This window comes from Aulostomus chinensis, chromosome 23 (genome assembly GCF_037954235.1).
Source record: "Aulostomus chinensis isolate RoL2024-O1b breed Wild chromosome 23, RoL_Achi_v1.0, whole genome shotgun sequence".
Lineage (NCBI taxonomy): Eukaryota > Metazoa > Chordata > Actinopteri > Syngnathiformes > Aulostomidae > Aulostomus > Aulostomus chinensis.
The window spans coordinates 10,471,893-10,498,164 of record NC_141342.1 but is presented as its reverse complement, the minus strand read 5'-3'; the positions used below and the strand labels follow the sequence as shown (position 1 = coordinate 10,498,164).

Below are 26,272 nucleotides of genomic sequence, written 5' to 3'. Positions count from 1 at the left end.
TATTGTATATATTATCAAGGCAAATGAACCTACCTGTGCATGGTGGGTGATTTGGGAGAGTGGCCCCAGTCGTCCATGCTCTTCATGCTACTCATCTGTTGCAGTTTGGAGCTCAGCTCATTGATGATGCTGGCCTTCACACCTGAGAGCGGTGAATGAAGCCTGCGGCCATCCAAAGCCATACTACTTCTCTGGACCTGCTCATGCTCACCGACCTCAACCCATCCAACTGATCGAGTCTCCATGGGCCTCTCTAAACAGGCAACAAGGGTGGAGGTAAAGCCATCCTCTATTTTGGATCTGCTCTGTGTATGGTCCCTTTCATCTGTTAGAGATCTATCTAACCTTCCATCTTCTGGGTTGTTTTGTCTATGCAACTGTAAGGGAGCAGGGTTGGTGCTATTCTGCCTACGCAGTGCTACAGGCGGGCCCCTCCCCCCTCCATCCTTAAAATGAGTCATCTTTGGAAACACAGGGTTTACCAGTTTGGTGCTCTGCACCTCAAATGTTTGCCCACCTGAGTAGGCTGTGCAAGGATCCTGTTCAGCTCCAGTTCCTCCTCTGCCATCTCCTCCAATCCCTCCTCTTTGCCCAGTTAACCCCAGCATTTCTAAATGGTGGTCGCTGCTGCTGTGACTGTCCAGCTCTTCAATCCCAGAATCCACCACAGCATCTTGCCAGTCGCCACTCTTGGGTATAAAAGTAGGGTGATTCATAGCTTTGCTCCCTGTGCCGAGGCCAGCCTTGGGTCCACCCACAATCATGCTGTTGTCAGAGGAAGCTGGAGAGGTTGTGGTTGTTGTAGCAGCAGCAGTGGCTGTCATGGTAGTGGTAGCATATGTCATGGTGGTGGTGAGGGTGGCTGTGCCTCTGTCCTGGGCTGGGGTGTTACTGCCCACCAATTGGTCGTTTGAGGTGCTGTAATAGGGGTGAGAATGGGACAGGGGTTTGGGTCTATGTAATGATGTGGCAGGCAGGGCTGAGGCGGAGGTGATGGTGGTGGTGGAGGAAGGGGGAAATATCTGTGGGGATGGAAAAGATGGAGAGAGAGTTGATTGTGTTAGGTTAGCCACCTCACTGTCATAGGATGTGAGGCTGGAGCCAGCAGAGTCTCCACCCTGAGAAGAGGGTTGGGGAGCATTTGAGGGCTTAGTCGATGGAAGAGGAGGTGCAGGTGGTGGAGCGACAGTGTGCTGAACTGGGTATTGATACTGCTGGGGGAATGATTTGACTCTCTCATTCTTACCATTAGCAAACTGTAAAGGAGGTGGCAAGGGATCTGCAAAGACAAACTCTTCATCTGCGTCTATTGAGGGAGCTGGAGGAGGGAGAACCATCATTCCCAGACTTCCACCTGCCCCAGCTCTTGACTCTGCAATACCTTCATGTGCCTGTACTGGGGCTGTGGGGACAGTGTATTGAGGGATATAGCTGGTGTTGGGAGTGCTTTCCATCTGTAGAAAGGAGGGCCTACGGGGAGCAGGCTGAGCCGGTGGTGGAGGAGGCTGTATGGGTGTAACTGGTTTGCTATCATATGCCTCCTTTTCTCTTTCTCTGGGGCTTTGTGGGTAATACTGAGTTGAATAGTGACTGTTTCTGTCCTCTGAGAAACGAACTCTAAGACCCTCCCTGGGTCCACCATCTTTTTCTCTCTCTATTCTTTCCCCACCTCCTCCTCCCAAACGCAAGATTCTTGGTGACTGTGGTCGGCTCAGAGATGCAGGTGAGGTGGTGGCAGTGGGGGAGCTCAGATGGAGGGAGACTGGGGAGGTGTAGGTTGATTGTGTAGGGGTTGCAAAAAGGGATGGAGTTGGGGTTTGAACGGGGGTAGGGAATGCCCCGACTGTAGAGAGCTGCCTACCAAAATGTCTGTCTTCTCGGCGTGTCCTGCGGTCATCCTTTAACGCCCTTTCTCTTGCAGCAAGTGCCAGGCCAAGTGGAGATGAGGGATCGAGAACCTTCCCCGTAAGTGGGTGGATGAAGGTAGTAGCTGGCTGCGAGCCATACATTGATGGAGCTGACTTTGGTTGGCCATCCTGACCAAGGATTGGGGAGGAATACTCAGGCAGACCAAATGCTGGGGGCATGCTGCTGGAATAATTGACATAGTTGTCTCCAGAAAACATGCCCTCATCAATAGACTTGGAGGGTCGTAACCGAGGAGCTGGTACTTCCATTTGTGAGCTCTGTAAAGGCTGAATTCTTGCCCCTGGTGTCCCTCCTCCCTCTCCTGGTCCCCCTCCAGCCTCACCTTGAATGTCCTCTTCAGACGAGAGGAAGAAAGAAGCGCTCTTTCTTCTCATATCACGGAAACGTTCCCTTTCCCTGCGTGCCCCCCCTCCTCCTCCAAAGGTCAAACCAAATGTTGATGTATAGTCCAGGTTTTCCAAGTTCTGTTGTGGGGAAACAGAAGGAGCAACTGTTGATGAAGGCAAGGAGGTAGGGGGCTGAGGTGGTAATGGGGTGAGCGGTGAGGGTAAACTGGTATTCGGACTTTCTGGGTGTTGATCTGCTGACGTTTGGTCCTCTCCTTCCTGTGAAGCCTCGGCCTCCATGCTGCTGCCCTGACTGCTTCGGCCACTGCTGCTGGTGGAGGGTGCTTTGACAATGATGGTAGGGATGGGGATGGAGTTCTTCTCTTTGGCTGCACCCCCTTTCCCTCTGTGCTGTCGCAGCCCATCCTCCACTTTAGACTGTTTTATCAGCGCTCCCCGACCACCCCTCCTAGCTGCCCCCCTACCAACCCCTCCTCCTTGCTCTCGCGTGGCTATATGTGGATGATGGGACAGAGCTTGTTGGGCCTTAGGTTTAGCACTTGTTGGAGGTGTAGCACTGCTGTAGCCTCTTCTTAAACCTCCCATCTTACCACCGCCTCTTCTGGGTGCCTCTGGCTCCCTGATGCACAGTCCCTCCGATTGTCTGCGGAGCGTGGGGACCATAACCTGCTGGTTCATCCCACCAGGTACTCCCCTCTCCCAGCCTGACTGATTAGGATGCCCTGGTTGAGAGTGGAGCTGGAAGTGACCTTGAGATACTGGGGGTATGGGCATAGCAGGCCCTCTCCCAGGATGAAGGCCAGCTGATAAAGGTGGCTCTGGGGCAGATGTGTTTGGAGGTGGGGGGATTTCCTCTGGTCCTGGCACTGACAGGCTACGCACCAGCTTCATAGCAGGTGGATGAAGGTACTGCCTCTCCTCCTCTGTTACACCTTAGCAAAAGACATAAAAAAAATCTTAAAAATTAAAATCCTGAGCAGGCAGAAATTTCCTCACAACAATTAGTTTTACCAATAGACTTTTGCCGCATCAAGACAGCATGCTGGGGACCATGGCCTGGTTGAAAATGAGCTTGGTTGTAGTTGAATCCTTGTCCAGGCTGCACTGTATTTACTGATGATTGCATCTCATATGTCGGCTTCAGGTGTTGCAACACAAATGTTAGAAAGGGTGATGGAGAGAAGAGAAGAAACATTTATCAGAAATAAGTAAATAAAACACATTTTGGCTCATTTGAAATGTATTGAAATGTGATAAAGAACCAACCAGAGCATTCATTTATTGGGCAACAGAACATAGATGAATGAACACAACCTGACTCACGCTTAAACAAACATTTTAGTGTAGGAGGGCAATTGTCAATCATTTTCTGAAAAGTGCAGTGAGGGCAGCAGAACACACCCACATCTAAAGAAACAGAAAGACCCTGCCTGCTTTATAGATAGAAATCATTTTCGCAGGCATTAGTCACTTCCATGACTAAATAAGTGCTACATCTAAAAACACTGCAGGAACCCTTTTTGTATGAGTATATCTGTGGTTGGAAGACGGAGAAAGTGCTCCACAACTGATCAGTGTTTGTCAGAAGTGAGATTAATTCACATGTGCCTCCCAAGTTACTGTGAATAAAGAAAGTCAAGTCAAATCCCTGCTTTTAGTTTAGCAAGACAGGTCAAGTCCTTGCTCAGGTCAAGCAAATCAAGTCAACATTCTGATGAGCTACTGCAGTTCTTTGATTACCTGTATTAACAAGATGTCCGCTTCATAAATAAACTGCATGAATGTTTTGGAGGGTTAGGGATCTATCGAAAACATAGCTTAGATTAAGCATTAGCTTGCAAGCGATTTAAAAAAGTCAACATAGTGGGTGAAATTACAGGTTCAAACAACTTTCTCTGTGGGGTTTTTTGTCAGATGGATTCATTTTTGACTTTCTGTCATACCACCGTCCTCCTGTTCTTATTGACAATATCATCTTTAAATCCTAATTTATTTATCTTTTGACTACCCCCCTTTTATGGTGGATGCCTTGTGCATTGGTCTCTGGCCCTCTAATTGTTGAACACACTGTAAATTCAACATTATAAATCAAAGCGTCAAATAATTTCCCGAAATATAAAGAAAAATTTAAATATTTACAACAAATTACCAGCCTTTCAAGTCATCTGTCTTAAGTCACTTGACGTGAATGAAAAAAATTAAACGCAATTTGAACTTTTAGCAGGGTTTGACAAACATGTATCAAGTCAGTCAATGTTAAACTCAAGTCATATTACTGAAATCCCACATCTCTGGTACTTGTCAGCAAAATATCTTATTTGTAATAAGGGAGCCTGAAAACCCAGCTGGATATTAAATTATGGTAACAACCCTATCAAGGAACATTTTCTTCCAGTTCCCAAAAGTACCTCATTGGAAACATTGGGAACAATACTCTTGCTCCGGTCCCTCTTGCCTCCGTGACCTCTCTGGCCCTGGTTGTCTGATGTAATAGTGTGCTGGGCAGCAGCCAAGATTTCATCCAGTTTATCTAAAACAAAGACAGAGCAGGGGCAGGGCAGACAAGAAACACAGCATGTGTATGAGCATAAAATAAGGTCAGAAGCATGAAACGGAGAATTTCAGTGAGCCCACTCTCAATCCCTCAAGGTTTGAAAAAAAGACTGACAAGAGCAGTGAGAGTGATTTCTTACTTAGTGCCATCTGATAAACTGTCCTCTTCTTATCAGTGCCCTGAGAGGACTCATATTCTAGAAAAAAAGGAAGTATGACTTTTAATTAAAGCTCAGGGCTGATATGGGTAGTGATAAAGGCTGATATTCACCTGCTTTCTTTTTCCATGGAGATGCAGCTGCAGCATACATAATTGGGGAAACAGAGATTAGGTGTGACTAGAACTGATGTGTAGTCATGTTTACAAAGCAGATGAAAGGATGAAATACATACTCAGACACGTGATGGTGTGAATACGGAGGTGATAAGGGGGATGGGAATGGGGAAGGAAATGATAATGAAAGCACACAAATCCATGATTCTCCCACCTTTGTCCACTGTAAGCAGCACACACAGTTGAGAGGAAAAAGAGGAAAAAGAACAGTTGGTGACATCAATTACTAGCATGTCACAACTGCAACTGCAATATCCAGCAATTACTTTTCATTGTACCAGTTTTCTTCTATTTTATACAAAATAAAAACAGCCTCTTCTCCATCGAAACATCAGAAATGTGAAAGTAAAATCTCACCAACAGTATACTCTCCTCAGGTCTCTAACAACTGATGCTGCCATGGTAATCTCTACAAACACATATTTACATATGAATGAAGAATCCGTAGGCAGGGGACAAGATTTTGGGGGCACAAATGTTCTGATTTCCAGTTGTAGTCTGAGTAGTACTAGGCAATCTCGTTAAAGCAGTAGAGAGCCAATGAAGCGTAGCGCTTTGGATGAAACGCAATCCCATAACCCATCTGCTAATGCTAACAACTTAGATTCTTGTGTTAGTTCATACAGCTGCATGCACTTTTTCTAAATCCGGGTAAACCTACTAAAAAGACATTATATTCCATTTCCATGACATGAAGACCGGGAGTTGCCTCCTTGTTTTGACATCACAAATGTAGTCAAAACACTGGAAATAAGTGAATAAAGGCAGCACCAGAGTTTAGATCTTGTACTTGTACATAGTCTTTGGTAGCTGTAGTAAAACCAACAGCCCTCGTCTGTGCCTCTTAATGCCCAGTGAACGATGTTTGAGTGCTGCTTGAACGATTGAATTTGTGGCCAAGATGTCAAAAAGTCAGGGAACGTACTGTTATCCAAACAAGCTTTCATTGCCTGCAAGCACAATGTGGATAGTGGATAGTGGATTCATGACTACTTCTGATATGTGGGTCAGACGGTGGAAGCACCGGAAGCCGAACAAAAATCACCAAGTTCACCTATAATAGGTTTTGTAACATTCTAAGATCAATGCCAATTGGAGCCAGAGCTAATAATTCCCTACATCTACTATAGGGTAATTTGATCCTGGAGTGAACTGTGATTAAATCTGTTCCCATGGCAAAAAAAAAGCTGGATTTTAGTAGTATCTCTGGTCATGTGGCTTGAGTTGTCTCAACCCTCAATCTCTTAAACCCTTGGAACAAAAACGATAACCAGCAAAGGGCTGAGGAAGTCATGGTCTGAATATCTTCTTGCTACAAAAAAATTTCCAAAATGTCAGACACTGCCCCCAGAGGTTATTCATAGCAAATATGATTCAGGATTGCAACCATGGTATTGTACCACCATCCTGCAAAGAAAAACTGTACTAGAGTCTAATTTAATTTCTTTTATACGTGGTCTTTTCCCGATCTCCCCTCCTCTGTATCCTTTGCATTCAGCACTTTACCCCCTCCATCATCTTACCCATATCTTCCAGCTCTGACGTCATTGACTTGGAGCGCAGGGCAATGGCAGGAGGAGTCAGTCTCTTACTCTGCTGTGGGGCTGCCAAGGGAAACCGGCCAAATGCAGACTTGATGTTTAGTATTCTCATGTAAACATAAAGTCACCAATGACAACCGCACCACAACAGGCTTTTAGGGTGAAGTAAACATGCAATCAGCTTTCATCATAAAATCATAAACATTACATGGAAATGACATACCAGGAAAATGTGACGCTTACCTCTCTTCCGAGCAGTGTCCTCCAGCTCAGGGTTCCGAGCGACCATGACAACTTTCACCATCAGACTGTTGCCGCCCTGTCGGATCATGTTGACCACCTGCCGGTGTCCAACCTTCACTACATTCTGGCCATTCACCTGACAGACACAGAACACAGAATCAGCTGTTGTTTTGCATTAATTTCCATTTTATAAAATTATAAAATCAGAAAAATAAAATACTCTCTTTCAGTGTGGCTAATTTAAAAAAAAAAAATTTTTTACAAGACTTTCAGGACATGAATTGGTGTTCAAGCAATATAAGCAAAAGCTACAGTAACGCAGTCACACTTGGTCTGCTTCATAAGTGAGTCATAGTTGGTAGGTTGAATACAAATTAGCAGGATGTGTCAGCTTTAATAGAGGTTTGACCATCACCTCTGGAAGTGAGTCCTCAAGGCAACATTTCAAGGTACAAGACCAGCAGGCATTCGCATCAGGCTTTTTCCACATCTTTACACGTATCCTTCACATTCCACGCGTGTGCGACATTGAACATGTGTGTGTTGAGTCAGGACAGAAAAAGTCAAACCCCAACGTGAGCTCAATGTATATGTCTTGTAGCCTGTTAAACTGCCCAATAAAGTAGTTGAAAGCAACATCAAAAAGCTCTGGTTAGGATATTAGCACCCACATGCCTAGGATGGGTCTTTTTGTGCCCCATCCATCAAGGGTATAAATTAAAGGGTTACGTAGCGCTTATCTTGAGGGAGTCACGGCATTTAACTTCTCATCTTCCCTTCAGTCTAAGTGTGTCCCTGAGTGGGTTCTAGGCTCCTGTGTTGAGAACATTTTTGGTATGTTTATGCTGATGTGTTTGCATTGTACTGATTTGTTTAGCTCAAACACAAGCAAAGACAAATTACAATCAATGTTTTAATGAAAATAGTCATAAATCCTTGGATGTTTATTCTATGCTGGTTGCCTGGTGGTCAATCGATAAGAGATTTATGCCCCCCCCCCCCCATTGATTCTGTAGGAGGGTATTAGATATGATGCTGAAAGAATTTAATGGCATGCTATTGGTAAACAAGGCCTCTGATTTGGGCTTCCTTGCTGGAATTGAACACATTTCAACTCATCCACACCTCAATGAGGAAATCCCCCATCCTTAGGCCTGCCCTCCACGCCACACCCCCCTCATCGACAGACTCCAGGTACTGCAGCGCCGGGAACGCTGGTGTCGGAGTGAATTCCTCTATGGGAGTCTGAGCTGCAGAGGATTAGACAAAAAGGATAGGGATGATCCGACACAGATAACGAGAACACGGGTTTGAAAATGGTGGGATGGAGATTTGACAGTGAAAAAAGGTACACATGAGAGTGAGAAATCTACAGAGACAGAGGAATTTGGGGTGAAATTTGGTGAGGATGCTCACCTTTGGCTCCCCTAAGCACAAAACCAAAGCCCTCATTGTCTTTCTTCTGTAGGAGCACTGTCTTCTCCTTAATGATGTAATCACTAACAGAGAGGAAAGAAGGAGGGGAAATAGGATTGGACAGACAGGAAGAAAAAGTAAAAGGTGAACAGCCAGAGTATATGACTTCAATACTGACAGACAAAAAAAAAGTAGTAATGCTGTGCCCATCTGGATGTGGAAAACAGCTATACTGCATCACATTATGAAATCACACTGCAGCAAAAGATCGGTTGGTTTGAGAATGTCATACAAAAAGCTCTGGTGCACCAAAGGGTTGATAACAGGGGTACAGTTAGGGACACAATGGGAGGAAGTGTAGATGAGATGATGTTCCATACAACAGTGGGAACTAATCCAGCCGGAGTTGACAAGCACTGGACTGGAGGGAACGGCACATTAAAAAAAATGTGCACATACACTTCACAGATAATAGAAACTTCTAAATACACGTAAAGTGCTGCATTAGCTTTCACAGCCTCTGGCAGCTTTTGTAAGGATACTGCAGAGCACCACTACCGGTCATACATGACACTTCAAATTATGTACGAGAAGAGGTCAGACAAGCGTCTAATCTTCCTCAAAAAACATCTTCTCTCCCTCAAAGACTACAGTGGGCGAAGGGGGGAAAACAGGGACCGTACTGATGCAATCTTATTATAGTACGGGACGATTGGAGTAGTGTAACGGCTGGCCCAGCAAGCTGCTTCATTATTCTATTACCATGTCTGGGACTTTTAGCCAAGCTGCTTTCTCTAATATAGGCCTGGTGAAAGGGACTTCACACTGCCATACACAGCCACATCTCATGACTCATTTCAGGACTTGACTTTCTAACAATGTCAATTCGCCCTGGTTCTGTTAGAGAGCCCCAGGCTTGAGCAGCACCACATGATTCAAGAGGAATTCCTGATATTTCTCCCTACTCAGCTTAACTCAAACTGACACTAAAATCAAATTATTTGATTTATTGGAAGCTGAATTCAATTGAATACTATTTGTAATGGTTGCTAAAGTCACAGTGCTTATGGCGTATCCATGGATATTATTTCCAAACTGGACTCCTTTTATGTGTGGTACCTTTATGAGAGATGACAGCTGTACCTTAATTCTCTGGACAAGAAAACCAAATCCCATCTCTGTGTTTAAGACATCTGCAACTTGGCAATAAACCCACATAGAATAAAACATCTTATCTAAAATGTAGCAAATGTTTGGCTTTTGAGTCACAGGGGTACAGAAGAATCACAAGCTTCCAGGACCGAAGATCCAGACTTCGACACCAAACTTTAGCACTGAACAGATGATCGCTAATTTCCCCGACTGAGGTCCATCCCTTGTGTGTTCTCCATCAATGTTACTGTTTCGCCAACGCATAGCCGCCTTCCAGCCATCTGCTCCTCACACCTCATTCCTTTTCTCTCACCCTGTCCTCCATCATGCTTTCCCTCTCTGAGGATCAAAGTAACATGGAGTGGGTGGACGGACCCATCGGTTTCTTCATGTATCCACTTCTACAAAAGGGAAACATGACCAGTGTTGGTCCTCCAGGTGAACTTGGCTTGCAGTAACATCACCCCCCCCCCCACCCCCCCTTTGCAGCTCGTTCATCTCATCCCTCTTGGTCAAGCAGTGCCACAAAAAGCACAAATATCCACGGTTAATCTGTTGGCTCGTAGGACTATCTGTGAACTGGCTGCAATGGAGCTCTAAGCCTGGTAGAAACCAGAGTTATTATGTACCCTCCTGAGTCATCTGCTCCTCTACCCACAATTACTGAGTAAAAAGGCAGCTGTTTAACCATTCACCTGCTGAATGTACATGGAGATAGAGGCTGACTATGTGGGAACAATACCCACACATCACAAGTGAAGTGAAGCACTGGATGGATGTCAGTATCACACCGTGCTTAGCACATACATTGAATATGTGCTGTTTAAAGAACCCAGGTGATGCAATTAAGCACTATGACGTATCTTCTAATAAGTGTGAGCCACCTATATTCACTGAATATGGTTGCATGCTCACACATAAATATGAGCGCATGCACACAAAGACATGCACAGAAATGACCAGTATCTCAGATTAGAGCCCAAAAAAGGAGCTGACACACTTGCCACTTTCTGACTTGACTCACTTTCATCCTTTTAATACAGTTAAAATAACGCACATCCTTAATTACATAATGGGAAACGTGAAAGATATGATAGCATTATGGAGGAATAAATGGGTGGAATGTTCTGGTGAATGAAAAATATCTGCTTAAAGAAATCATGACTCAAAGAGAATGAAATACACCCACACTGTCTGACTGAAACGCATCAATATGTGCTCCCTTTCGCGCGCTAACACACACACATACACACACACACTAACACACACATACAGAGCGGAAGACAGAGAAATAAACATGCTGCAGAGTCTCCATTCAACACACATTTTTGTCAAATGGATATTCACATGCATAGGAAAAATACAAATTTAAGACAAGCATATACATGCACACATATACACACACACACACACACATACACAGAGACACACACACAGAAACACACACACAGAATATATAACATATTATTCTGTCTTGAAAAGGCACGGCCTGTCAGTAGCATCATCTACCTCTCCCCTCTCTCCATTGTCCTCTCCTCACATCCATAGCCAGCCAATGAATGAGGAAACAGCCGCTACCTGTAAATGAACCACACGCTCCTGTTTCTGGGGCCCAGTGACGGCCACGAAGAAGAGAGGGAGAGAGAGGAATCTCTCTCTCCGCATCCCCCCATTGCCATGTCCCCCCCTCCTCCTCTCTCGCATGCGTTCTCCACCATCACCACCACCACCACCACCACCACCACCACCTCCTCCTCCTCCCTCCTCCTCCTCCCGGTCTTCCAGCGAGAGCTCAGGCATAGAGAGCCGCGAGAGCCGAGGAGAGAGAGAGAGAGAAAGAGAGAGAGAGAGTGAGAGAGAAAGAGAGGGGGTGAGGTGGGGAATGAGGAAGAGTGTGCTGGTCTGCGCCCTGCATACTTGAGACAAGAGAGAGAGCAAATGTGAACAACAGACGAGGAGAGAATACTAGAGATGTCATAATGAGCGTGAATGATAAATGAGAGGAAGAGAGGTTGAATAGGGGAATGGAGGAGTAAATCTGAAGGATGGGGATACGGGGGGCGGCACAGACAGAGACAGAGAGAGCTGACTATTGTACACAGCTGATTACCACCCTAGATCTACTCATACACACAGGTGCTAACTTGCTCCCTCCTCTTTTCTAATGCAGAGCTGTCATCTCCACACAAGCTAACAAACACTCTTCCTCTCTCTACCCCTCTCTGAAACAGTAATTGACATTCTCCCAAATGCCGTAGCCACAGTGAGGGAACACGCGCTGGATCACCTTGCTCTTAATTGAGCACCACTTCACCACAGAGCTGCAATTACGCTTAACCAGCTTAACACAGGTAATATGACCCCAGTGGCTCTATTTCCATTTACCACACAACCACAGCTGTAATAAAGAGAATGTCTTTTTTTGAATGACAGCAAGAGCCGCTCAGCCACAAGGGTGATGTCCGCCAGTGTGTAAGAGGCTGTAAAACCCCAGGGGTTAGTTCCTCTTGCTAGCTCAGGGATGTAACAATGCTTCCCCTTGACTCATCAGCAAGAGGATATATGAACATGCAGAGGTGATATTCACAGATTAACTGGGGTAATAGCAATAGCATCCTCTGCACAAGGCTGGGCACACCTCCCCCTTATTGTATCATTATTCAGTGTAAACAAACACAAGAGAGGAGAATGAGGTGTGTGGATGACAAGTGTGTTCATCTGGTGGAGCCAAAAGGGGCAGAGCAGAAAACGACATGGCTGCTCTTTGTGCTGCGCTGATGTGTTCACACCTCAAAATAATAAAGAACAAGAACTGTTGAGGATCAGCATAAAATAGATGCGCGCATCTCTCTCTCTCTCTCTCTCTCTCTCTCACACACACACACACACACACACACACAAAACATTTGGGTCCACGACTGTAATAAACCACAAATCAGATGGTCCAGTTGCTACCTACATTAATATTTTGAACCGGTTAGAAACATATCCAGGGGATGCAGCTAATCTCATTTTTATTTAACTGGTGTCCTATTCAAGGTCACAAGAGGCTTGCATTGGGCAGCAGGCTGGTGGACACCTAGGGACAGATGACGGTGCAAAGAAGACTAACACATAGGCAGGATCAGACCTGGTGGATGGACCGTCAAAGGACTTCACTCACACACTGATCTGATCACTCATCTCTGTGTCACACTCACGGGAGGCCACTGTTTATTTTAGGATTCAGTGCAGTGAATTCATCACTCTTTTTTGAAGGTAAACACCATATGTCCTCGCTCTTAATCCTTCTTGATTTCATCTCTCTCATTATGCAGCTTCAGTCTTTCTTTGGGGGCGTCATAGTCAAATTCAGGACATCAACTTTGGGATAAATTTCTTGTCCCAGTTCAGCCCTAAAAACAAGCTAGAGTCACATTTTAGACAGACACAGTTAAGACTTCCCTTTTCACCATTTCTTCTCTTCACTGCCAGTCTCAGATTTAAGCTGACAGATGAAAGTCATGGCCTCAAAACTTTTTTTTGTCATTGCCATTCATTTGAATGACCACAGACTGTGACAATCATAGCCAGCTGTCAGTGGACTCTTACCTTGGGCCATCAGTGCCATCGTAAGCTCCAACAGTGACATTACGGAAAAGCTTCCTCTTGGCTTTCTCACTGCGTGTCTCTGCAAAGCAAATGTGGGCACAAACATTACGCCAGCCGTGACTTTTTGTGCAAGTGAATCGAATCTATTTTAACCTTCTCTTCTCTTCTTCTGTCTCCCTCAACATGTTCAGAATTGCTGCCGATTACAGTAACTTCAAAAATAATTCTAGCATGGGTTATGATGCAACCCATGTCCTAACACTGCCTCTCTCCCATCTTACATGTGCTGTGCAACTGACCCATCACTCAGACCCGCCCGTGAACGCATAAGAGCCAATCGCACTTCATAGCTGCTACAAAATACACTCAGACATCCTGAGCTCAGAACGCCATAAGCCATGAGCCATTTTGATTCGCATCTGGTTTTACTTTACTAGTTCCTGAGAAGTTGGCTAACAGCCAAATTCTAAACTACACTTCAACAGCGCCAAATGTCTCCGGTGGATTAAACTGTGCACCGGGCCACACAGTCAACTCGGCTTTCTCCAAAAGTTGTGAAGACCATCTTTGGTTATGGTTCTAACACTGACGGCCTCCATTGTTCTTGTGTCTGTGCGCTGATTGCTTGCTGATGTTAGCAGCAGAGCATTAAGGGAGCGGGTCTTAATGACAGGTGAATTATCATGTGTTTTGCAGCGAGAGATACAGGTATTCTCCTTGAATGCTTTTTCGTTTGTTGAATATAACAACCCCCAGGGTAACTTAAACTTACGAAAAGTTGTTAAAAGTTTTTCATGCAATGCACAAAATTGTGAGTCAAGAGCGAAGAATCAGGAATAAAAACCAAAAAATGAATGCATTATCGTTACCAGTAATGCTACTGATCTCCAAACTATCCAAACCGAATTTCTCCCATCAATAATGTTTTGTCTTACCTGATCGATTGTCCCTGCTGAGAGCTGCCACCTCTTCCACACAGTCGGAGGGAAACCAGCCTGTGCGACCTTTCACCGTTCCTTCCCAGTACCCCCCCTCTCCTACACTTAACACTGAGACATGGAGAGATATATAGAATTTAATTGAGATATATGTAGAGATGAGGAGAAACAGATATAACTGGAGTTTAACTTTTAACTACATTTTCTACAATAACACTGGAGGATCCACTGAGAATGGATAGAAGCATGTATTGCTTTGCGATGACTGGACGTGGCTGCAGGCACTTCTCATTTCTCTTGTTTACAATCCTCTCTTCCCCGGTGAACATATCTTCATTGCTGTTTTTATGTGTATTTTCCTCTGCATCAAACCTTATTACAACGGCACTAGAAATATCCACAGAACACCTAAACCTAAACACACCAAGAGTTGAGTCGCAGGAAACAGAAACAACCAAACAACAGCATAAATCTTCAAAGCAGCATTACGTAGCTTAGCTGAGCAGCGGCTGCCTCCGCAACTCAGGGTGCTGATTTATTCACAGCTGCTACGTTGATAGTTTTTAAGATTCAAAGTGAAAGAACTAATTTTGAAGACTAAGAATGCAAACATGAGGACAAAAAGACTTGGTTTCACTGTGACATCCTTCTTGTTTCCTATAAATTAGATAACTGACAATCTTTGACCCCCTCGGCTATGTCTGATGAGTGAGCCTTTCGGAGCAAGGGCCAGTAATGTGGGGTTCTGGGTTAGTCAATTGATATCTGGTCCAGGACTTGCATGTTACATCCTCTGCTTACTGTTAATAGCCCATATAGCAACTTGAGATGTTTGCATTGAGTTGAAAGATAAAAAATAGTTTCTAAAGACACAGACAGTTTCTAAAATCACCAGTTTAAACTTGGTTAGCTAATTAAAACAATTACAACTACAACCATTTTTTTCCGACCCTGCATTTCAGCTAATGCGCTCCATTTCTTTTGCTCTCCACATCGTTTACGTGGACATGACCGAGGCCCCTCTAACGCGACTGGCCAAAAATAGTCAGAGAGAAAACCAAAACCAGAAGCTTCCCTTTCCTGATATTTTCTCCTTTGCCAGCAGATTCTATATTCTTATGACGAATCTGTTTGTAGAGATTACATGACTGGACCCACGGCATTTGTGTTGAAATTCCGTTGCTAAGAGTTAGCATCACACTGACTGAAGAAGTGCATAAGACTCATTTTAGTCTTTTTCTCTTCCTCTCCCCCTGCCTCCGCCATTAACATATTTACCGTATTCAAATTTAAAGCTAGCTTTGAGTAGTACTACAAGCCAGCAGTACGGTAGTTTTTGATATTTATATTGAGTTAACGTAATTATCAAAAGTAAAGCAACATAATATGTGTGTATTCCAGTGCTTGGGAATCTTCAGTTCTCGAACCTATGACCTCTTGAGGTGAATATGCTACGGTGGTGTGTGTGTTCCAGTTGACTGTCTGATTACCGGGTATGTCTTCTTGAAGTTGGTAGGACTCAAACTTAAGGTACATCACCTACATCAGGTTTTGCCAAGTTTTCGATGCTAAATCTTTTTCTACAAAGTAACTAGTCACTGATGGGTTCAGATAAATCTAACACAGTAAAGAGGAAAACATTTCCGTGAAATTCAGAAAAGTAAAACTGTCCATGTCCCCAAAATGCAAATAGTCAAGTCAAGATATTACTCAGGTATAAATACTTACTTTCCGCCTCTATCCACGGGTCAGTGTACCATCAACATAATGTTGAATGTCGTGTCACAGTTTTTGGGGGCCTGGTCTCACCTTTAACTCTGTCCCCTTTGTTGAGTGAGAGCTCTCTGTCCCCACTAGCAGAGTGGGCTCGAGAGGCCACGTACACCCGCCCTGGTACTGCACTGTACATTCGCTTCATCTGACCTCCCCCACCACCGGCTGAGCTTGCACTAAAGACAGAGACACGGAACTGCATGATGAGACTGCGTTTCACATTGTAAAACAAGTGAGACAGAGTGTGACAACATACAGCTTGTTAGAATACATTGAGTCACACCAGTCATTCATTCTCACATCAAGAATACATGCAGCCATCTTGTGTCAGCCCACATTGTCTAGCATTCATCGTCAAGGAACAGTGTTTGAATGTGTCAACAATTCTAGCACAGACAGGCGAGTTCCACCTCTTATACGTACACACTAATGCCTTTAGCTTTCAGTACAGGAGGAATTAATGGATCATGTAATGTATTAACAATGAACCAAAAGAAGCATGCAAACAGACAACTGTGTTGTACACTAATTTAAAAGAAAAGTAACTGGATAAAGCCAGTAGCATACATTTCATTCAACTGATTTTCAGCCACGTTAGCAGGCAGAGCTTATGGGATGTAACTGGTCCTCCCTTTGGTCTGAACTGAGATAGCAACTGTTGGATGGATTGTGATGAAAGTTGGTGATCCACTTTCCCTGAATCATCACTGTCAGGTCAAAGGTTTCCCTTCAAACCTGCACATCTATGTGATGGATGCTCGTGGTTCCCTGAGGATGACTCTGTACCACACACTCGTGGTTGTAAATAAACTGTTCGATCAGATGGACTGTCAACGGTTGATTCATATATTCGCATTCATCCTCACTGGATAATGTGTGATAAGTTGTTCCTTCCTACAGTCTTCACTTAGGACAAGTTTCAGTTTGTTCCATCGTGTTATGACTTATCCAGAAAAATAACATTAACTTCAATTGCATGTTGCATTTTTTGCAATTCCTGACTGGAAATTCTCCACATACAGTTGATAGTAGTCTGTCAGGAGATGGTCTTGGTCTTTAGGCAATCTTACCCCTGTCTTCCTCGCGGCTGCCGGTGTCTCTCCTCCGTGTCACTCTGACCTCCTCTCCCCCTGGAGGGTGAACGAGTGCGAGATCTGGGGCTGCTTGAGCTTCTCATGCCGATGGAAGCCCTGCGATAACTCTGTACAAACACACCAGGTACCACATAGAGTGATGTAACAGAAGCAAAACACAATATGTAGGAGAGGGTTCAGCAGATGAACCAGATCAACGTGACCTCAGTACCTGACCAGGGTTGGGATTGGTTGCAGCCTTGTTGGGCATAGCCAGAGGGTCGGACTGGGTCATGGTGTTATCGCTGTTAGCGCGCAGTAGGGGGTGGGACTGGAGTGAGGGAAGAGGCAGGGTATGGGAACTCTCTTTTCGCTTGGGAACATACTTTGGCGATTCCAAAAAGGGCACTAAGGATTGAAGTGTGATGGCAGGTTTTATGGGTTAAAGAGTGGGGGGGGGGGGGGGGGGGGGGCAATGTGATAAGATGAAAAGAAGGAAGAAACCAGGTAGATTTTAAGGGAAAAAGAGTGCAAGGAAAGGCAGCGCTTGGAGATGATTACACAGACGAAGTGGCTTACCAATGTCAGAGTCTTTGTGGTTTTTGATAATTTCCCCAAGTTCAAAATGACCAGACAAAGCAGCGAGCTGGAAACACAGAATGGTTGTTGTGACATTTGTAATTGATATGATTGTGAATATGATCAGGTCTCATCATCATATTTGATGGTTGGTTACCTGAAAAGGGGTCTGACCGTGCTTGTTCTTCGCCTCCTTGTTCGCTCCCCTGTACAGAAGAACACGAACACAGCTTTCCTGACAGATCAGAGTGGGATAATGATGAAATCACATGTTTATCAAAATCCCAAATACCAATGGTTGCAGTTATAATTTATGATTAAAAGGGTCAGTTTCTACTTGCTTTGTTGTACAGGGCAGAAATGTGAAGAGCACTATTCCCTGAGGCATTTTGAGAGGTGACATCTGCCCCATAAAACAGCAGATGTTCCAAGTGCTGGGCAAAGCCGTTCTGGCAAGCCTTTCCATGTCAAGAGTGTGATAGAAATATTCAGAAATTGTTAGAAAATATAGAAGAGGATGAGTTAAAGAGAAGAGGTTGATGTATGTGGGCTTTGACATTAGAATGAGGACAATGGAAAAGACATTTGGGGGGAAAAAAATGCACAAAGACAGAGAAAAGAAAATAGACCCACATTTTACCGCCATAATTACTGTTTCACAAAAGCAAGTCAGTGCCATTTACATTGCACCATGGTGGGAAACAAAAAAACCCCAAAACAACAACATTAAAACAACAGAAATGAGCCTTCAGCAGCCTGAGAGGTTTCCTCATATTTTTCTGCAGAGACTAAAATATCACAAGATACATACAAAGTAAAGAAAGAAAACACAGACCACGGAAAAGCCAAAATAAAATACCATGACAACCGACTCGAAGTGCAAATTCACCAGAATGTCACAGAGACATAATGTAAGCAAAGCACCTGTATCTACAAAGAAAGAGATCCTACTCAGAGCTCTTTCTGAACTGAACCGAGATGACTCACATCTGAACAGGTTTAAGGGAACTACTGTCATGACGTCTGTCTTTATCACAACTCTCTGCCTTTGACTCTGAAAGGCTGATGAGGAGAATGAAATGGCAGGATGAAGGGTACCTTATGTATTTCTTCCATTCCAAACTCTTCTTCATCCCTGTGCTATGGAAAGAAAGGAGGGGAGGAAGGAGAGAGAATGGAGAGATGAGTGAATGAGGGCTGTGAAAAAATGCTGAGACAAACTAAGGGTGATGTTATGACATCCACCACAGAGGTGTGACTCCAGGGACATGTCGGTGCGTTGGCTGAGGTTGAGACATAAAGAGACACAAAGACCGGAGATGTTTTACATAAAAATATGAAAGGAAACCGTATGGAAATGAGCACATATAAAGATAGAAAGGCTGCTTCATCATAAATCTCAATAAGAGACTGTGCTTTGGTACCTGGTGAGACTCATCCCAGCCATTCTCATCCCTCGTCCCCAGCTTTGCCCTATAGTACAGTAAAGTCTCGCAGCAGGAAGTGTCGCCACCTGTCAGTACAGTGTGGTACAATGGGGTCAGGCCACAGCGGTCTTTGTAGTCTGGTGACGCTCCCAATGACAGGAGAGCCTGGCAGGAAAAAGCAAAGCACTTTTCAAATATGTACAGGAATATATGTTCTCTCTGCTAGACATGTTTTGCAAAATGAAATATATCCTGAACCAATGAATTTAAAGGAAGAATGCCTAAGTTTAGCGCAGGGGTTCACAATTAAGTTTGGCTTTGGACCAATATTTTTCAGCCATTAGATGTAGGGCCACAAATGTAAATAATCCCCCCCAAAAAAAGGTATAATCGAAGCCTAAATTGTTAAGTTTATCAATAAAATAGTGTTAGGCATGTCTTGCTGTCAGTCCACACTCTACTGCCTGTGATTTAATGGTGTGATGGTGTAGGGCAGCCAGAAAAAATAGACCCTCGGTTGTTGTGCAAATGTCTGGTTTAGAGCAGCATTAAGGAATGCGTGGCGAGTGCTAATGAGGCTAATGTCCTTATCAATGTGTGGGAGATGACATGTGTCACGCAGTGCTGTCAACCAACTGTTTTATTATCCTCTTTCATTTTGTGAATAATCAGTGGGTTAATTTTGAGAACGATTGATTGCCTCCTTGTCATGCATTGAATTCAGACTCATTCGAAATAATTAGCTCACTGACTTGACAATCAGAATTACATTCTTTTGCTTTAGTAACCCTTTTGTTATGTATGTAGTTTGTGTGTGTGTGTGTGTGTGTGTGTGTGTGTGTGTGTGTGTGTGTGTGTGTGTGTGTGTGTGTGTGTGTGTGTGCGCGTGGTGGATGTTTGCATTTATGTGTCTGGAGAGAGAATTTAGCTGAACATTTTTAGTCAAAAAGAGAACAATGACACCATCAGAAACTCTTAGCAGGAAAGCTGACGATGAAAAAAAGGGCATACGAAGGGCAGACAACGATTTCCTCATCCTACCTAGTTTCATGAATGTATAGCTAGCGGTCCTAGCAATAACAATAACAGGCCCTGCTGTGTTAAGTGTGTCTCTACCACCAAGAGAACCAGCATGCACAATACCAGAGCTCTGGCTCCATCCAGGCGGAACACAGCCATAGTTAATGCCATTATTTACACCTGTGTTGTTTAGCCTGCAACAAAAACACGTCTGAATATTTCTGTAAAAAGGGCCTTTTGCTAATGTTGTAATCATAGTTGCCAGAGCAACAGAGTTAATTGTCTACAACAAGGCATCATCTCTGGAAAAATGCTAATAACTGGGATTTGTATGTGGTGTTATATTTGGTGTTGCAGTTTGTGTGAGTTTGGTTTCTATGGTAATTCTTGCAGTATTCCCCATTAGTCAGGATATGAAAATGCACCTGCTGGTTTCCTGATTATTCATTGTTGTAGAAATAAAAGCCCCTTCTCAACACAACGCAATTATTTCTCACTTTTTGAGATCCACCAACCTTTAAGTTGTGTGGGTGCAGCTTCTATCCCTTTCTGAGAGGAGAGGGAAAAACTACAGTGGCCATCGGGGGGCTTTGTGTAACTGATATGTCATGTAATATTTTGACAGTATATTTTCCCCTTGTGTTTCCTGGTGCCTGGTATGTGTTGATACCCTCAGAAGGTGGAGGCAATGCTTGTTTGTTGTTTTCGGGCTACATGGCAGTGCAGCATATAGGGAGAGGACCTTCTCTTTGTACAGATACGAGGGAGAATATGAAAACATAAATATGAACCAATATGAACACGCTCTGTTTCTCATTTGAGGTTGGGACACATTTGTATTCATGTACTTCATGTAGACTTTTCCTGCTTATCTACTTTATCTGAACTCTAACATTTTACGCTTGTACTTCATCTGCTCTACTTGTTCGTAAATATAACGCACAGTCCTTACCAACAGCCCTGCATGATTGTGAACCCGAACAGCTTTGTGCATTGCTGTCAGGCCGTCTCTGCTCCTGAAATCCAAGTGAGCGCCTCCCTGAACCAGAACCCTGATGCCCTCCACTGCTGCCCCCGACTGTGCCGCCACAGTGAGGGGGGTCTCTGGTCCACAGAGGGAGGTGGAGGTCAGGTTGGAAGGTTATTATTACTTCACATAACTTCATCATCTCTTGCATCAATTTAAAAGCCAATAGAGTCACAAACTAACTCTGCACAGCAACAGTTAGTATAAACTCACCTCCACTGTCAGGGTCATGAAAATTTGGATCGAGCCCTTTATCAAGGACTTTTACCATTTTCTCTACCGTTCCATTCTGAGTGTAATCCATGAACTTTTTCAGGCTGGCCTGAGACGGGCAGAAAAAGAAGGGAAAAGATGTCAATAAATGGAAATGATTACTTTTGCACGAGCAACGATCAACAGATAAGAAAAAAATACCTTTGTGCTGAGCTTGGATAGGGCCTTTTCATCCAGATTAGTCTGCTTATACACTCGGGTTTTGTATCTAAACTGAGGACACAAAAAATGTTCAAAGCATAATTCATCCTTCGTATTTAAGTCCATATATATATATATATAACAAAAATATTTGACAGTAATCTACTTTTTTAATGAATAACTGAGTTATTCATTTGCATAAAATTTCCTCCATAAAGTGTCAATAAACATATTTAGAAAGAGAAAGTAAAGAGATAGTATGAATTTGAATGGTAGGTAATTCTATTTCACAGAGCAGTCAGGATTTCTGGAGCTTTAAGGAAGAAACAAATAGTAATATAGCCCTATATTTCCAGATAGGATCAAATGAATTAAAAAAAAAGTTTAAAAAATGAAGAGAAATAAAATAAAAAATACAAGAATAGAGGTGCTAACATAATGCATATGGCCACTCGTGACTCATAGACATAACATCCCTCAGAGAGATGAATAAATAAGTACCATTTAGCTCTTAAAAGGGAGGCCTCGCCTGCAACACCCCCCTGACTGGATGAACAGAGACCGAATGTTTACAAGCTCCTTACTGGCTCTTGAACTGAGCCACATACAAGAAGGCAGCAGCCCTATTCAAGCATCAAAGGAGTTTTGATTGTTAAAGTGGAATCTAGCTTCATCATCGTAGTAAAATACATTGTACTGTGAGAGTGTGCAACATAAAAAGCATCCATCTCCTTTGTCAACCACTGGTTGTTAAATTACGCACCCAATTGGCTAAAACTTGGCTTATTCCTGTTATATACAAGTACAGATGAGCGGGGACATCCCGCTTCACAGATGTGTCCTCATCTGAAAGCTTAAAAAACCTAAACAGCCTTGGTTCTGAGTGCAGTTTACTCTTTCAGCCCCACCCAGTTTGTCAACTATTACATGAGCTTCACCGCCAGAGGGCACTGTGAGATAATTTTATTCCAGCATGACATCATCTCATTAACCATTTCCCAGATAGTGGAGAGAAGGAGAGAAATTGAAGGATAAATGATACAAGAGAAGGAATTGAATCATGACTTGGATAGTTGTTGTTGTTTTTTGTCAAAATCTATTTGCTGTGTTAAAAATAATGCTCATTCCAATGTAGTTTTACCTGCATTATCTGTAATTTTAGTTGTCAGTTTTAGAGAAAAGATTTTTTAAAATCAAAATAGCTAAATAAAACTTTAAAAATTTCATTTTTTTTATGTTGTGATGGAAGAGCTGAGGGAGAGGGCAGCACAACATTGCCATCGTCCATCTCTGTACCTCCAGATATGGAACCCCTTTCTCAAAAGATTGGGAGTAGTCTCTCAGGGCCCTCTCTTCCTCCAGGAACTTGGCATCTCGTCCTTCTCCAGCCGGCTGGAACAGGCCATAGTTATAAGCATCCCACAAGGACTCACTGAGGGAGCAAATGATCTGCTGTTTGGCGTTCCACACCGTGCAGTCCTGGTCGAACTGGAGACACCGCTGAGAGCAGAAGGAGGGGAAGATGTGCTTATATTTCTTAGGCCTTCACAGAGTCACTCAGAGTGGACTGGTGTGACATCCAAAGTAAGGTTCGTAGCTACCTGGAAAAACATGTTGTCATACCTGGTGACATTCTCAACGTTTTCAGCACAACCAAACAAATCTGCATTCGCTTAAATATTTCGAATTTTTGGAGAATAAAACTCAAAATCCTGAAATAATGATTTGTGCTGTCATCCCTTAGAAACTGGCTCGTGTATAGCTCATAACTGAAGACATGATGGGAAGCAAGTAAACTTTGGTGGTTATTTTCGTACTTTTATTAAGTAGCAGCGTTAAGGAGATCAAAAACTAAAGGAATGAGAAATGAGAAGTGTGAACAGAAACTGTAAAAATGTTAAAAAACAACAACAACAACACAACAATAATTTAGTATGGAAAGTCGAAAGAGGAATTCAGGTGCCGGTAATAGGACTGAACACAGGAAGTGCACCAACCTCAGAAACAGCCGAGTCTCCTTCAAATGAACAGAATGATCTCATGTCTTTCTTTATTCCTTTACTTGAGAATCAAATACGTGAAGGTCTGCGTCATGTTGAGTCCTCTGCCTTGTTTGCCTCTTACCTGCACCGCTGAAGCTGATGGGTGATTGCGTGGTAATTTGGGGATACACTCATCTAATCATACGGCTCATTAAAAAACAATACGAGACAAAAATAGCCAAAAGCGTTTTTACTGTTATGGGTTAATTATGTAACATAACAGTTTAAACATCAGTTATTAAAGGATGAATGAGTGCGAAATGTGGAGTGTTCAGAATATGAACGCGTTTCTATCATTATACTATTACTGGAATAAGTGCGTGCTTCTTTGACCTCGGCAGAATGATCTAAAGGAACGAGAGCTCATTTCTTTAGAGAAAAAAAAAAAGCTCCTTGTGGGGTCGAGACTCGCTGCCCACAAGAAATACCGTGGTATTACATTTAACTAAAGATTTTTATGGTGATTTGTGCACCACCATTTCCTCACATCATTCCATTTTTTTTTTGTTTCCCTCCAGGAAGAGTGTTTTTCTTTTCTTATTTCATCTTTGAGCCAGCAGAACTGTGCAGAACTGCACAGCTCAGCACATTTTCATGTCCCCTGCTCCCCACCTACCCCCTTTGAGCCACCCCCTTCTTCTGCTTCCCCCCACTAGGTTGCACTATTTCTTTCCTGTAACCAAATCTATTGGCATGGCAACCAGTTCATTAGTGGAGGCAGGCACCCGTTGCCGTAGCAATATCTCAGTGGTCCCTGGGAGGTAAACCACATGATGAGGATGTGAGTGTGTATGTGCGCGTCTATGAGGTAGTTGTAAAGTATACGTGCGTTCTTATGGGCTTGTGTGTGTGTGTGTGTGTGTGTGTGTGTGTGTGTGTGTGTGTGTGTGTGTGAGAGAGAGAGAGAGAGAGAGAGAGAGAGAGAGAGAGAGACAGAGAATGAGTGGCAAATCCCTATGAGAGCAGACTAATGTCATGTATGACACTTTTCTCCCACGATCAAGGATTTTCTGAGATCTTTCTGGCATTACTTGTCCCTGCTCAGGAGAGCTTCATAGCTCTTTACCGTACAGTATTAGGGTTTTCTAAAATGCAATATGGACCTCTTTGCTTTCTCCTAGTGGCATACGCTTACTCTGTTTTACACTCTTTCATCTCTATTTCAGCTCAGTAATATTTCAGCAGTGAGTTGTGGGGTGCTGAGCTGAATATGATACCGATGGCTGGAGGAGACCTGAGAGCCCAGATGCCTTCCACATACTCCTTTCCTTTCCAGCAGCACTCTCTTACCCAGCTCTCCCCAAACTCATTAAAAACCTATTAGATAATTAGCAATTACTGTTACATTGAGGACAGATTAGCTGACATGTAGAACAGTCGGTATGTTCAGGGAGTTGATAATCGAGAAAAGATGATGGGGAGGGATTACATGGGTGCACCCATTCTCACCTGGATATGGTAAGTGTGGGCTGGACAATTCGCACCCACTCACAATACAGCCGAGAGCTGCTGCAAGTGCGAATTGGAACCAATCTCAGTTTTGGAAACTAAATGTGACCGCATTTGACTCTTAGGCGTAGGCTTTGATGGTGTTTAGGACTGAGAAAAGTCTGCCATCGCAAGTTGCTCAACGCAAGTCGAGCTCCCTGCTTTGTCTTCCTTCCCTCTGGGACCCATCTTTGGGTTTATAGGATGACAGGAATGAAAACGCTCTGAATGAGGTGAGCTTGTATAACTTTGTACACTATTTGCCAAGTGTGAAAAATGTATCATCCCCTTGGTTGTAGTCTTGCAGTTGATTTTTAACAGATGTTAAGTCAAGCAAAAAAACTTGTTATAGTTTCATTTTCAAAGCATTTGAAGAAAGTCACAGCAGGTGTAAGTGGAAATGAGAAGCAGAAAAGATGCAATTGTATTGTTAACAAATTATTGATGGCAAGGCGAAACCAAACAAATACATAAATCTGGATGATACCTCTCAATATAACACAAGTTTTATCTGTATAATCATAAGCTCTGAATCACAACATGTTGATTCAACCAAACCTATTACTGTTTTAATTTTCTCACTAATCTGTAAAATTCTGTTTGTGGGATTGAAGCTATTTCGCTCTCTCTGAGGTAGTAATACCAGAGGGGCTTGAACTACTTCCTCTTTTGGAAAGACCTCCAGTCAGTGCCCCTGTTTGCACAAGAGATTTTATTCCACACAGAACTTCCTAACTTTTAATTATGTGATTGGCCTTTTTAAAAAAAAAAAAAAAACCTTCTTAAGTTTTAGACAGGCGAGCAGCACGGTGGTGCAGTGGTCAGCACTGTTGCCTCACAGCAAGAAGGTTCCGGGTTCCAGTCCCAGCTCAGGCACGGGATCTTTCTGTGTGGAGTCTCCATGTTCTCCCTGTGCCTGCGTGGGTTCTCTCTGGTACTCCAGCTTCCTCCCACAGTCCAAAGACATCAAGAGAGGACGAGGCTGATTGATACTCTAAATTGACTGTAGGTGTGACTGTGAGTGTGAATGGTTGTCTGTCTCTATGTTGGCCCTGTGATGGACTGGTGACTCATCCAGGGTGAACCCCGCCTCTCCCCTGAAGGCCACTGGGATAGGCTCCAGACCCCCCCACGACCCTTAAGTGGAAGAAAATGGATGGATGGATGGATGGATGGAAGTTTTAGACAGTGAGAAGTGACCTGTGTACCCTAATCCTTCATGTGACTCAACTTTCCCCAAGTTTTCATTTAGGAGAAGTACACCTGTTTCAACTGAGGATTTAATAATGGAGTCCCGGATATAACATAGAGAGGAAAAAAAGGAATTAATTACTGAAAAATAAAGTGGAAATAATCATTGGTGTACTCGTGGGTCATTGAAATCT

General features: G+C 43.6%; 1 protein-coding gene across 1 annotated transcript in view; it reads right to left on the bottom strand.

Moving 5' to 3' along the window:
* LOC147239476 (SH3 and multiple ankyrin repeat domains protein 1-like) overlaps nucleotides 1-26,272 on the bottom strand; it is a 31,895-nt gene that overhangs the window by 2,308 nt on the left and 3,315 nt on the right. Inside the window, exons 3-26 of the mRNA XM_086194778.1 lie at nucleotides 22,654-22,857; nucleotides 21,358-21,429; nucleotides 21,157-21,265; nucleotides 20,869-21,020; nucleotides 18,894-19,061; nucleotides 18,568-18,609; nucleotides 17,811-17,927; nucleotides 17,627-17,704; nucleotides 17,470-17,536; nucleotides 17,123-17,298; nucleotides 16,888-17,018; nucleotides 15,854-15,993; nucleotides 14,042-14,155; nucleotides 13,107-13,185; nucleotides 8,364-8,446; nucleotides 8,073-8,197; nucleotides 6,948-7,083; nucleotides 6,687-6,767; nucleotides 5,318-5,326; nucleotides 5,101-5,127; nucleotides 4,970-5,026; nucleotides 4,685-4,806; nucleotides 3,288-3,414; nucleotides 34-3,208 (exon numbers count right to left, since the gene is read on the bottom strand). Of these exons, the coding sequence (XP_086050904.1) occupies nucleotides 34-3,208; nucleotides 3,288-3,414; nucleotides 4,685-4,806; nucleotides 4,970-5,026; nucleotides 5,101-5,127; nucleotides 5,318-5,326; nucleotides 6,687-6,767; nucleotides 6,948-7,083; nucleotides 8,073-8,197; nucleotides 8,364-8,446; nucleotides 13,107-13,185; nucleotides 14,042-14,155; nucleotides 15,854-15,993; nucleotides 16,888-17,018; nucleotides 17,123-17,298; nucleotides 17,470-17,536; nucleotides 17,627-17,704; nucleotides 17,811-17,927; nucleotides 18,568-18,609; nucleotides 18,894-19,061; nucleotides 20,869-21,020; nucleotides 21,157-21,265; nucleotides 21,358-21,429; nucleotides 22,654-22,857 (5,591 nt within the window). The remainder of the gene's footprint in view (nucleotides 1-33; nucleotides 3,209-3,287; nucleotides 3,415-4,684; nucleotides 4,807-4,969; nucleotides 5,027-5,100; nucleotides 5,128-5,317; nucleotides 5,327-6,686; nucleotides 6,768-6,947; nucleotides 7,084-8,072; nucleotides 8,198-8,363; nucleotides 8,447-13,106; nucleotides 13,186-14,041; nucleotides 14,156-15,853; nucleotides 15,994-16,887; nucleotides 17,019-17,122; nucleotides 17,299-17,469; nucleotides 17,537-17,626; nucleotides 17,705-17,810; nucleotides 17,928-18,567; nucleotides 18,610-18,893; nucleotides 19,062-20,868; nucleotides 21,021-21,156; nucleotides 21,266-21,357; nucleotides 21,430-22,653; nucleotides 22,858-26,272) is intronic.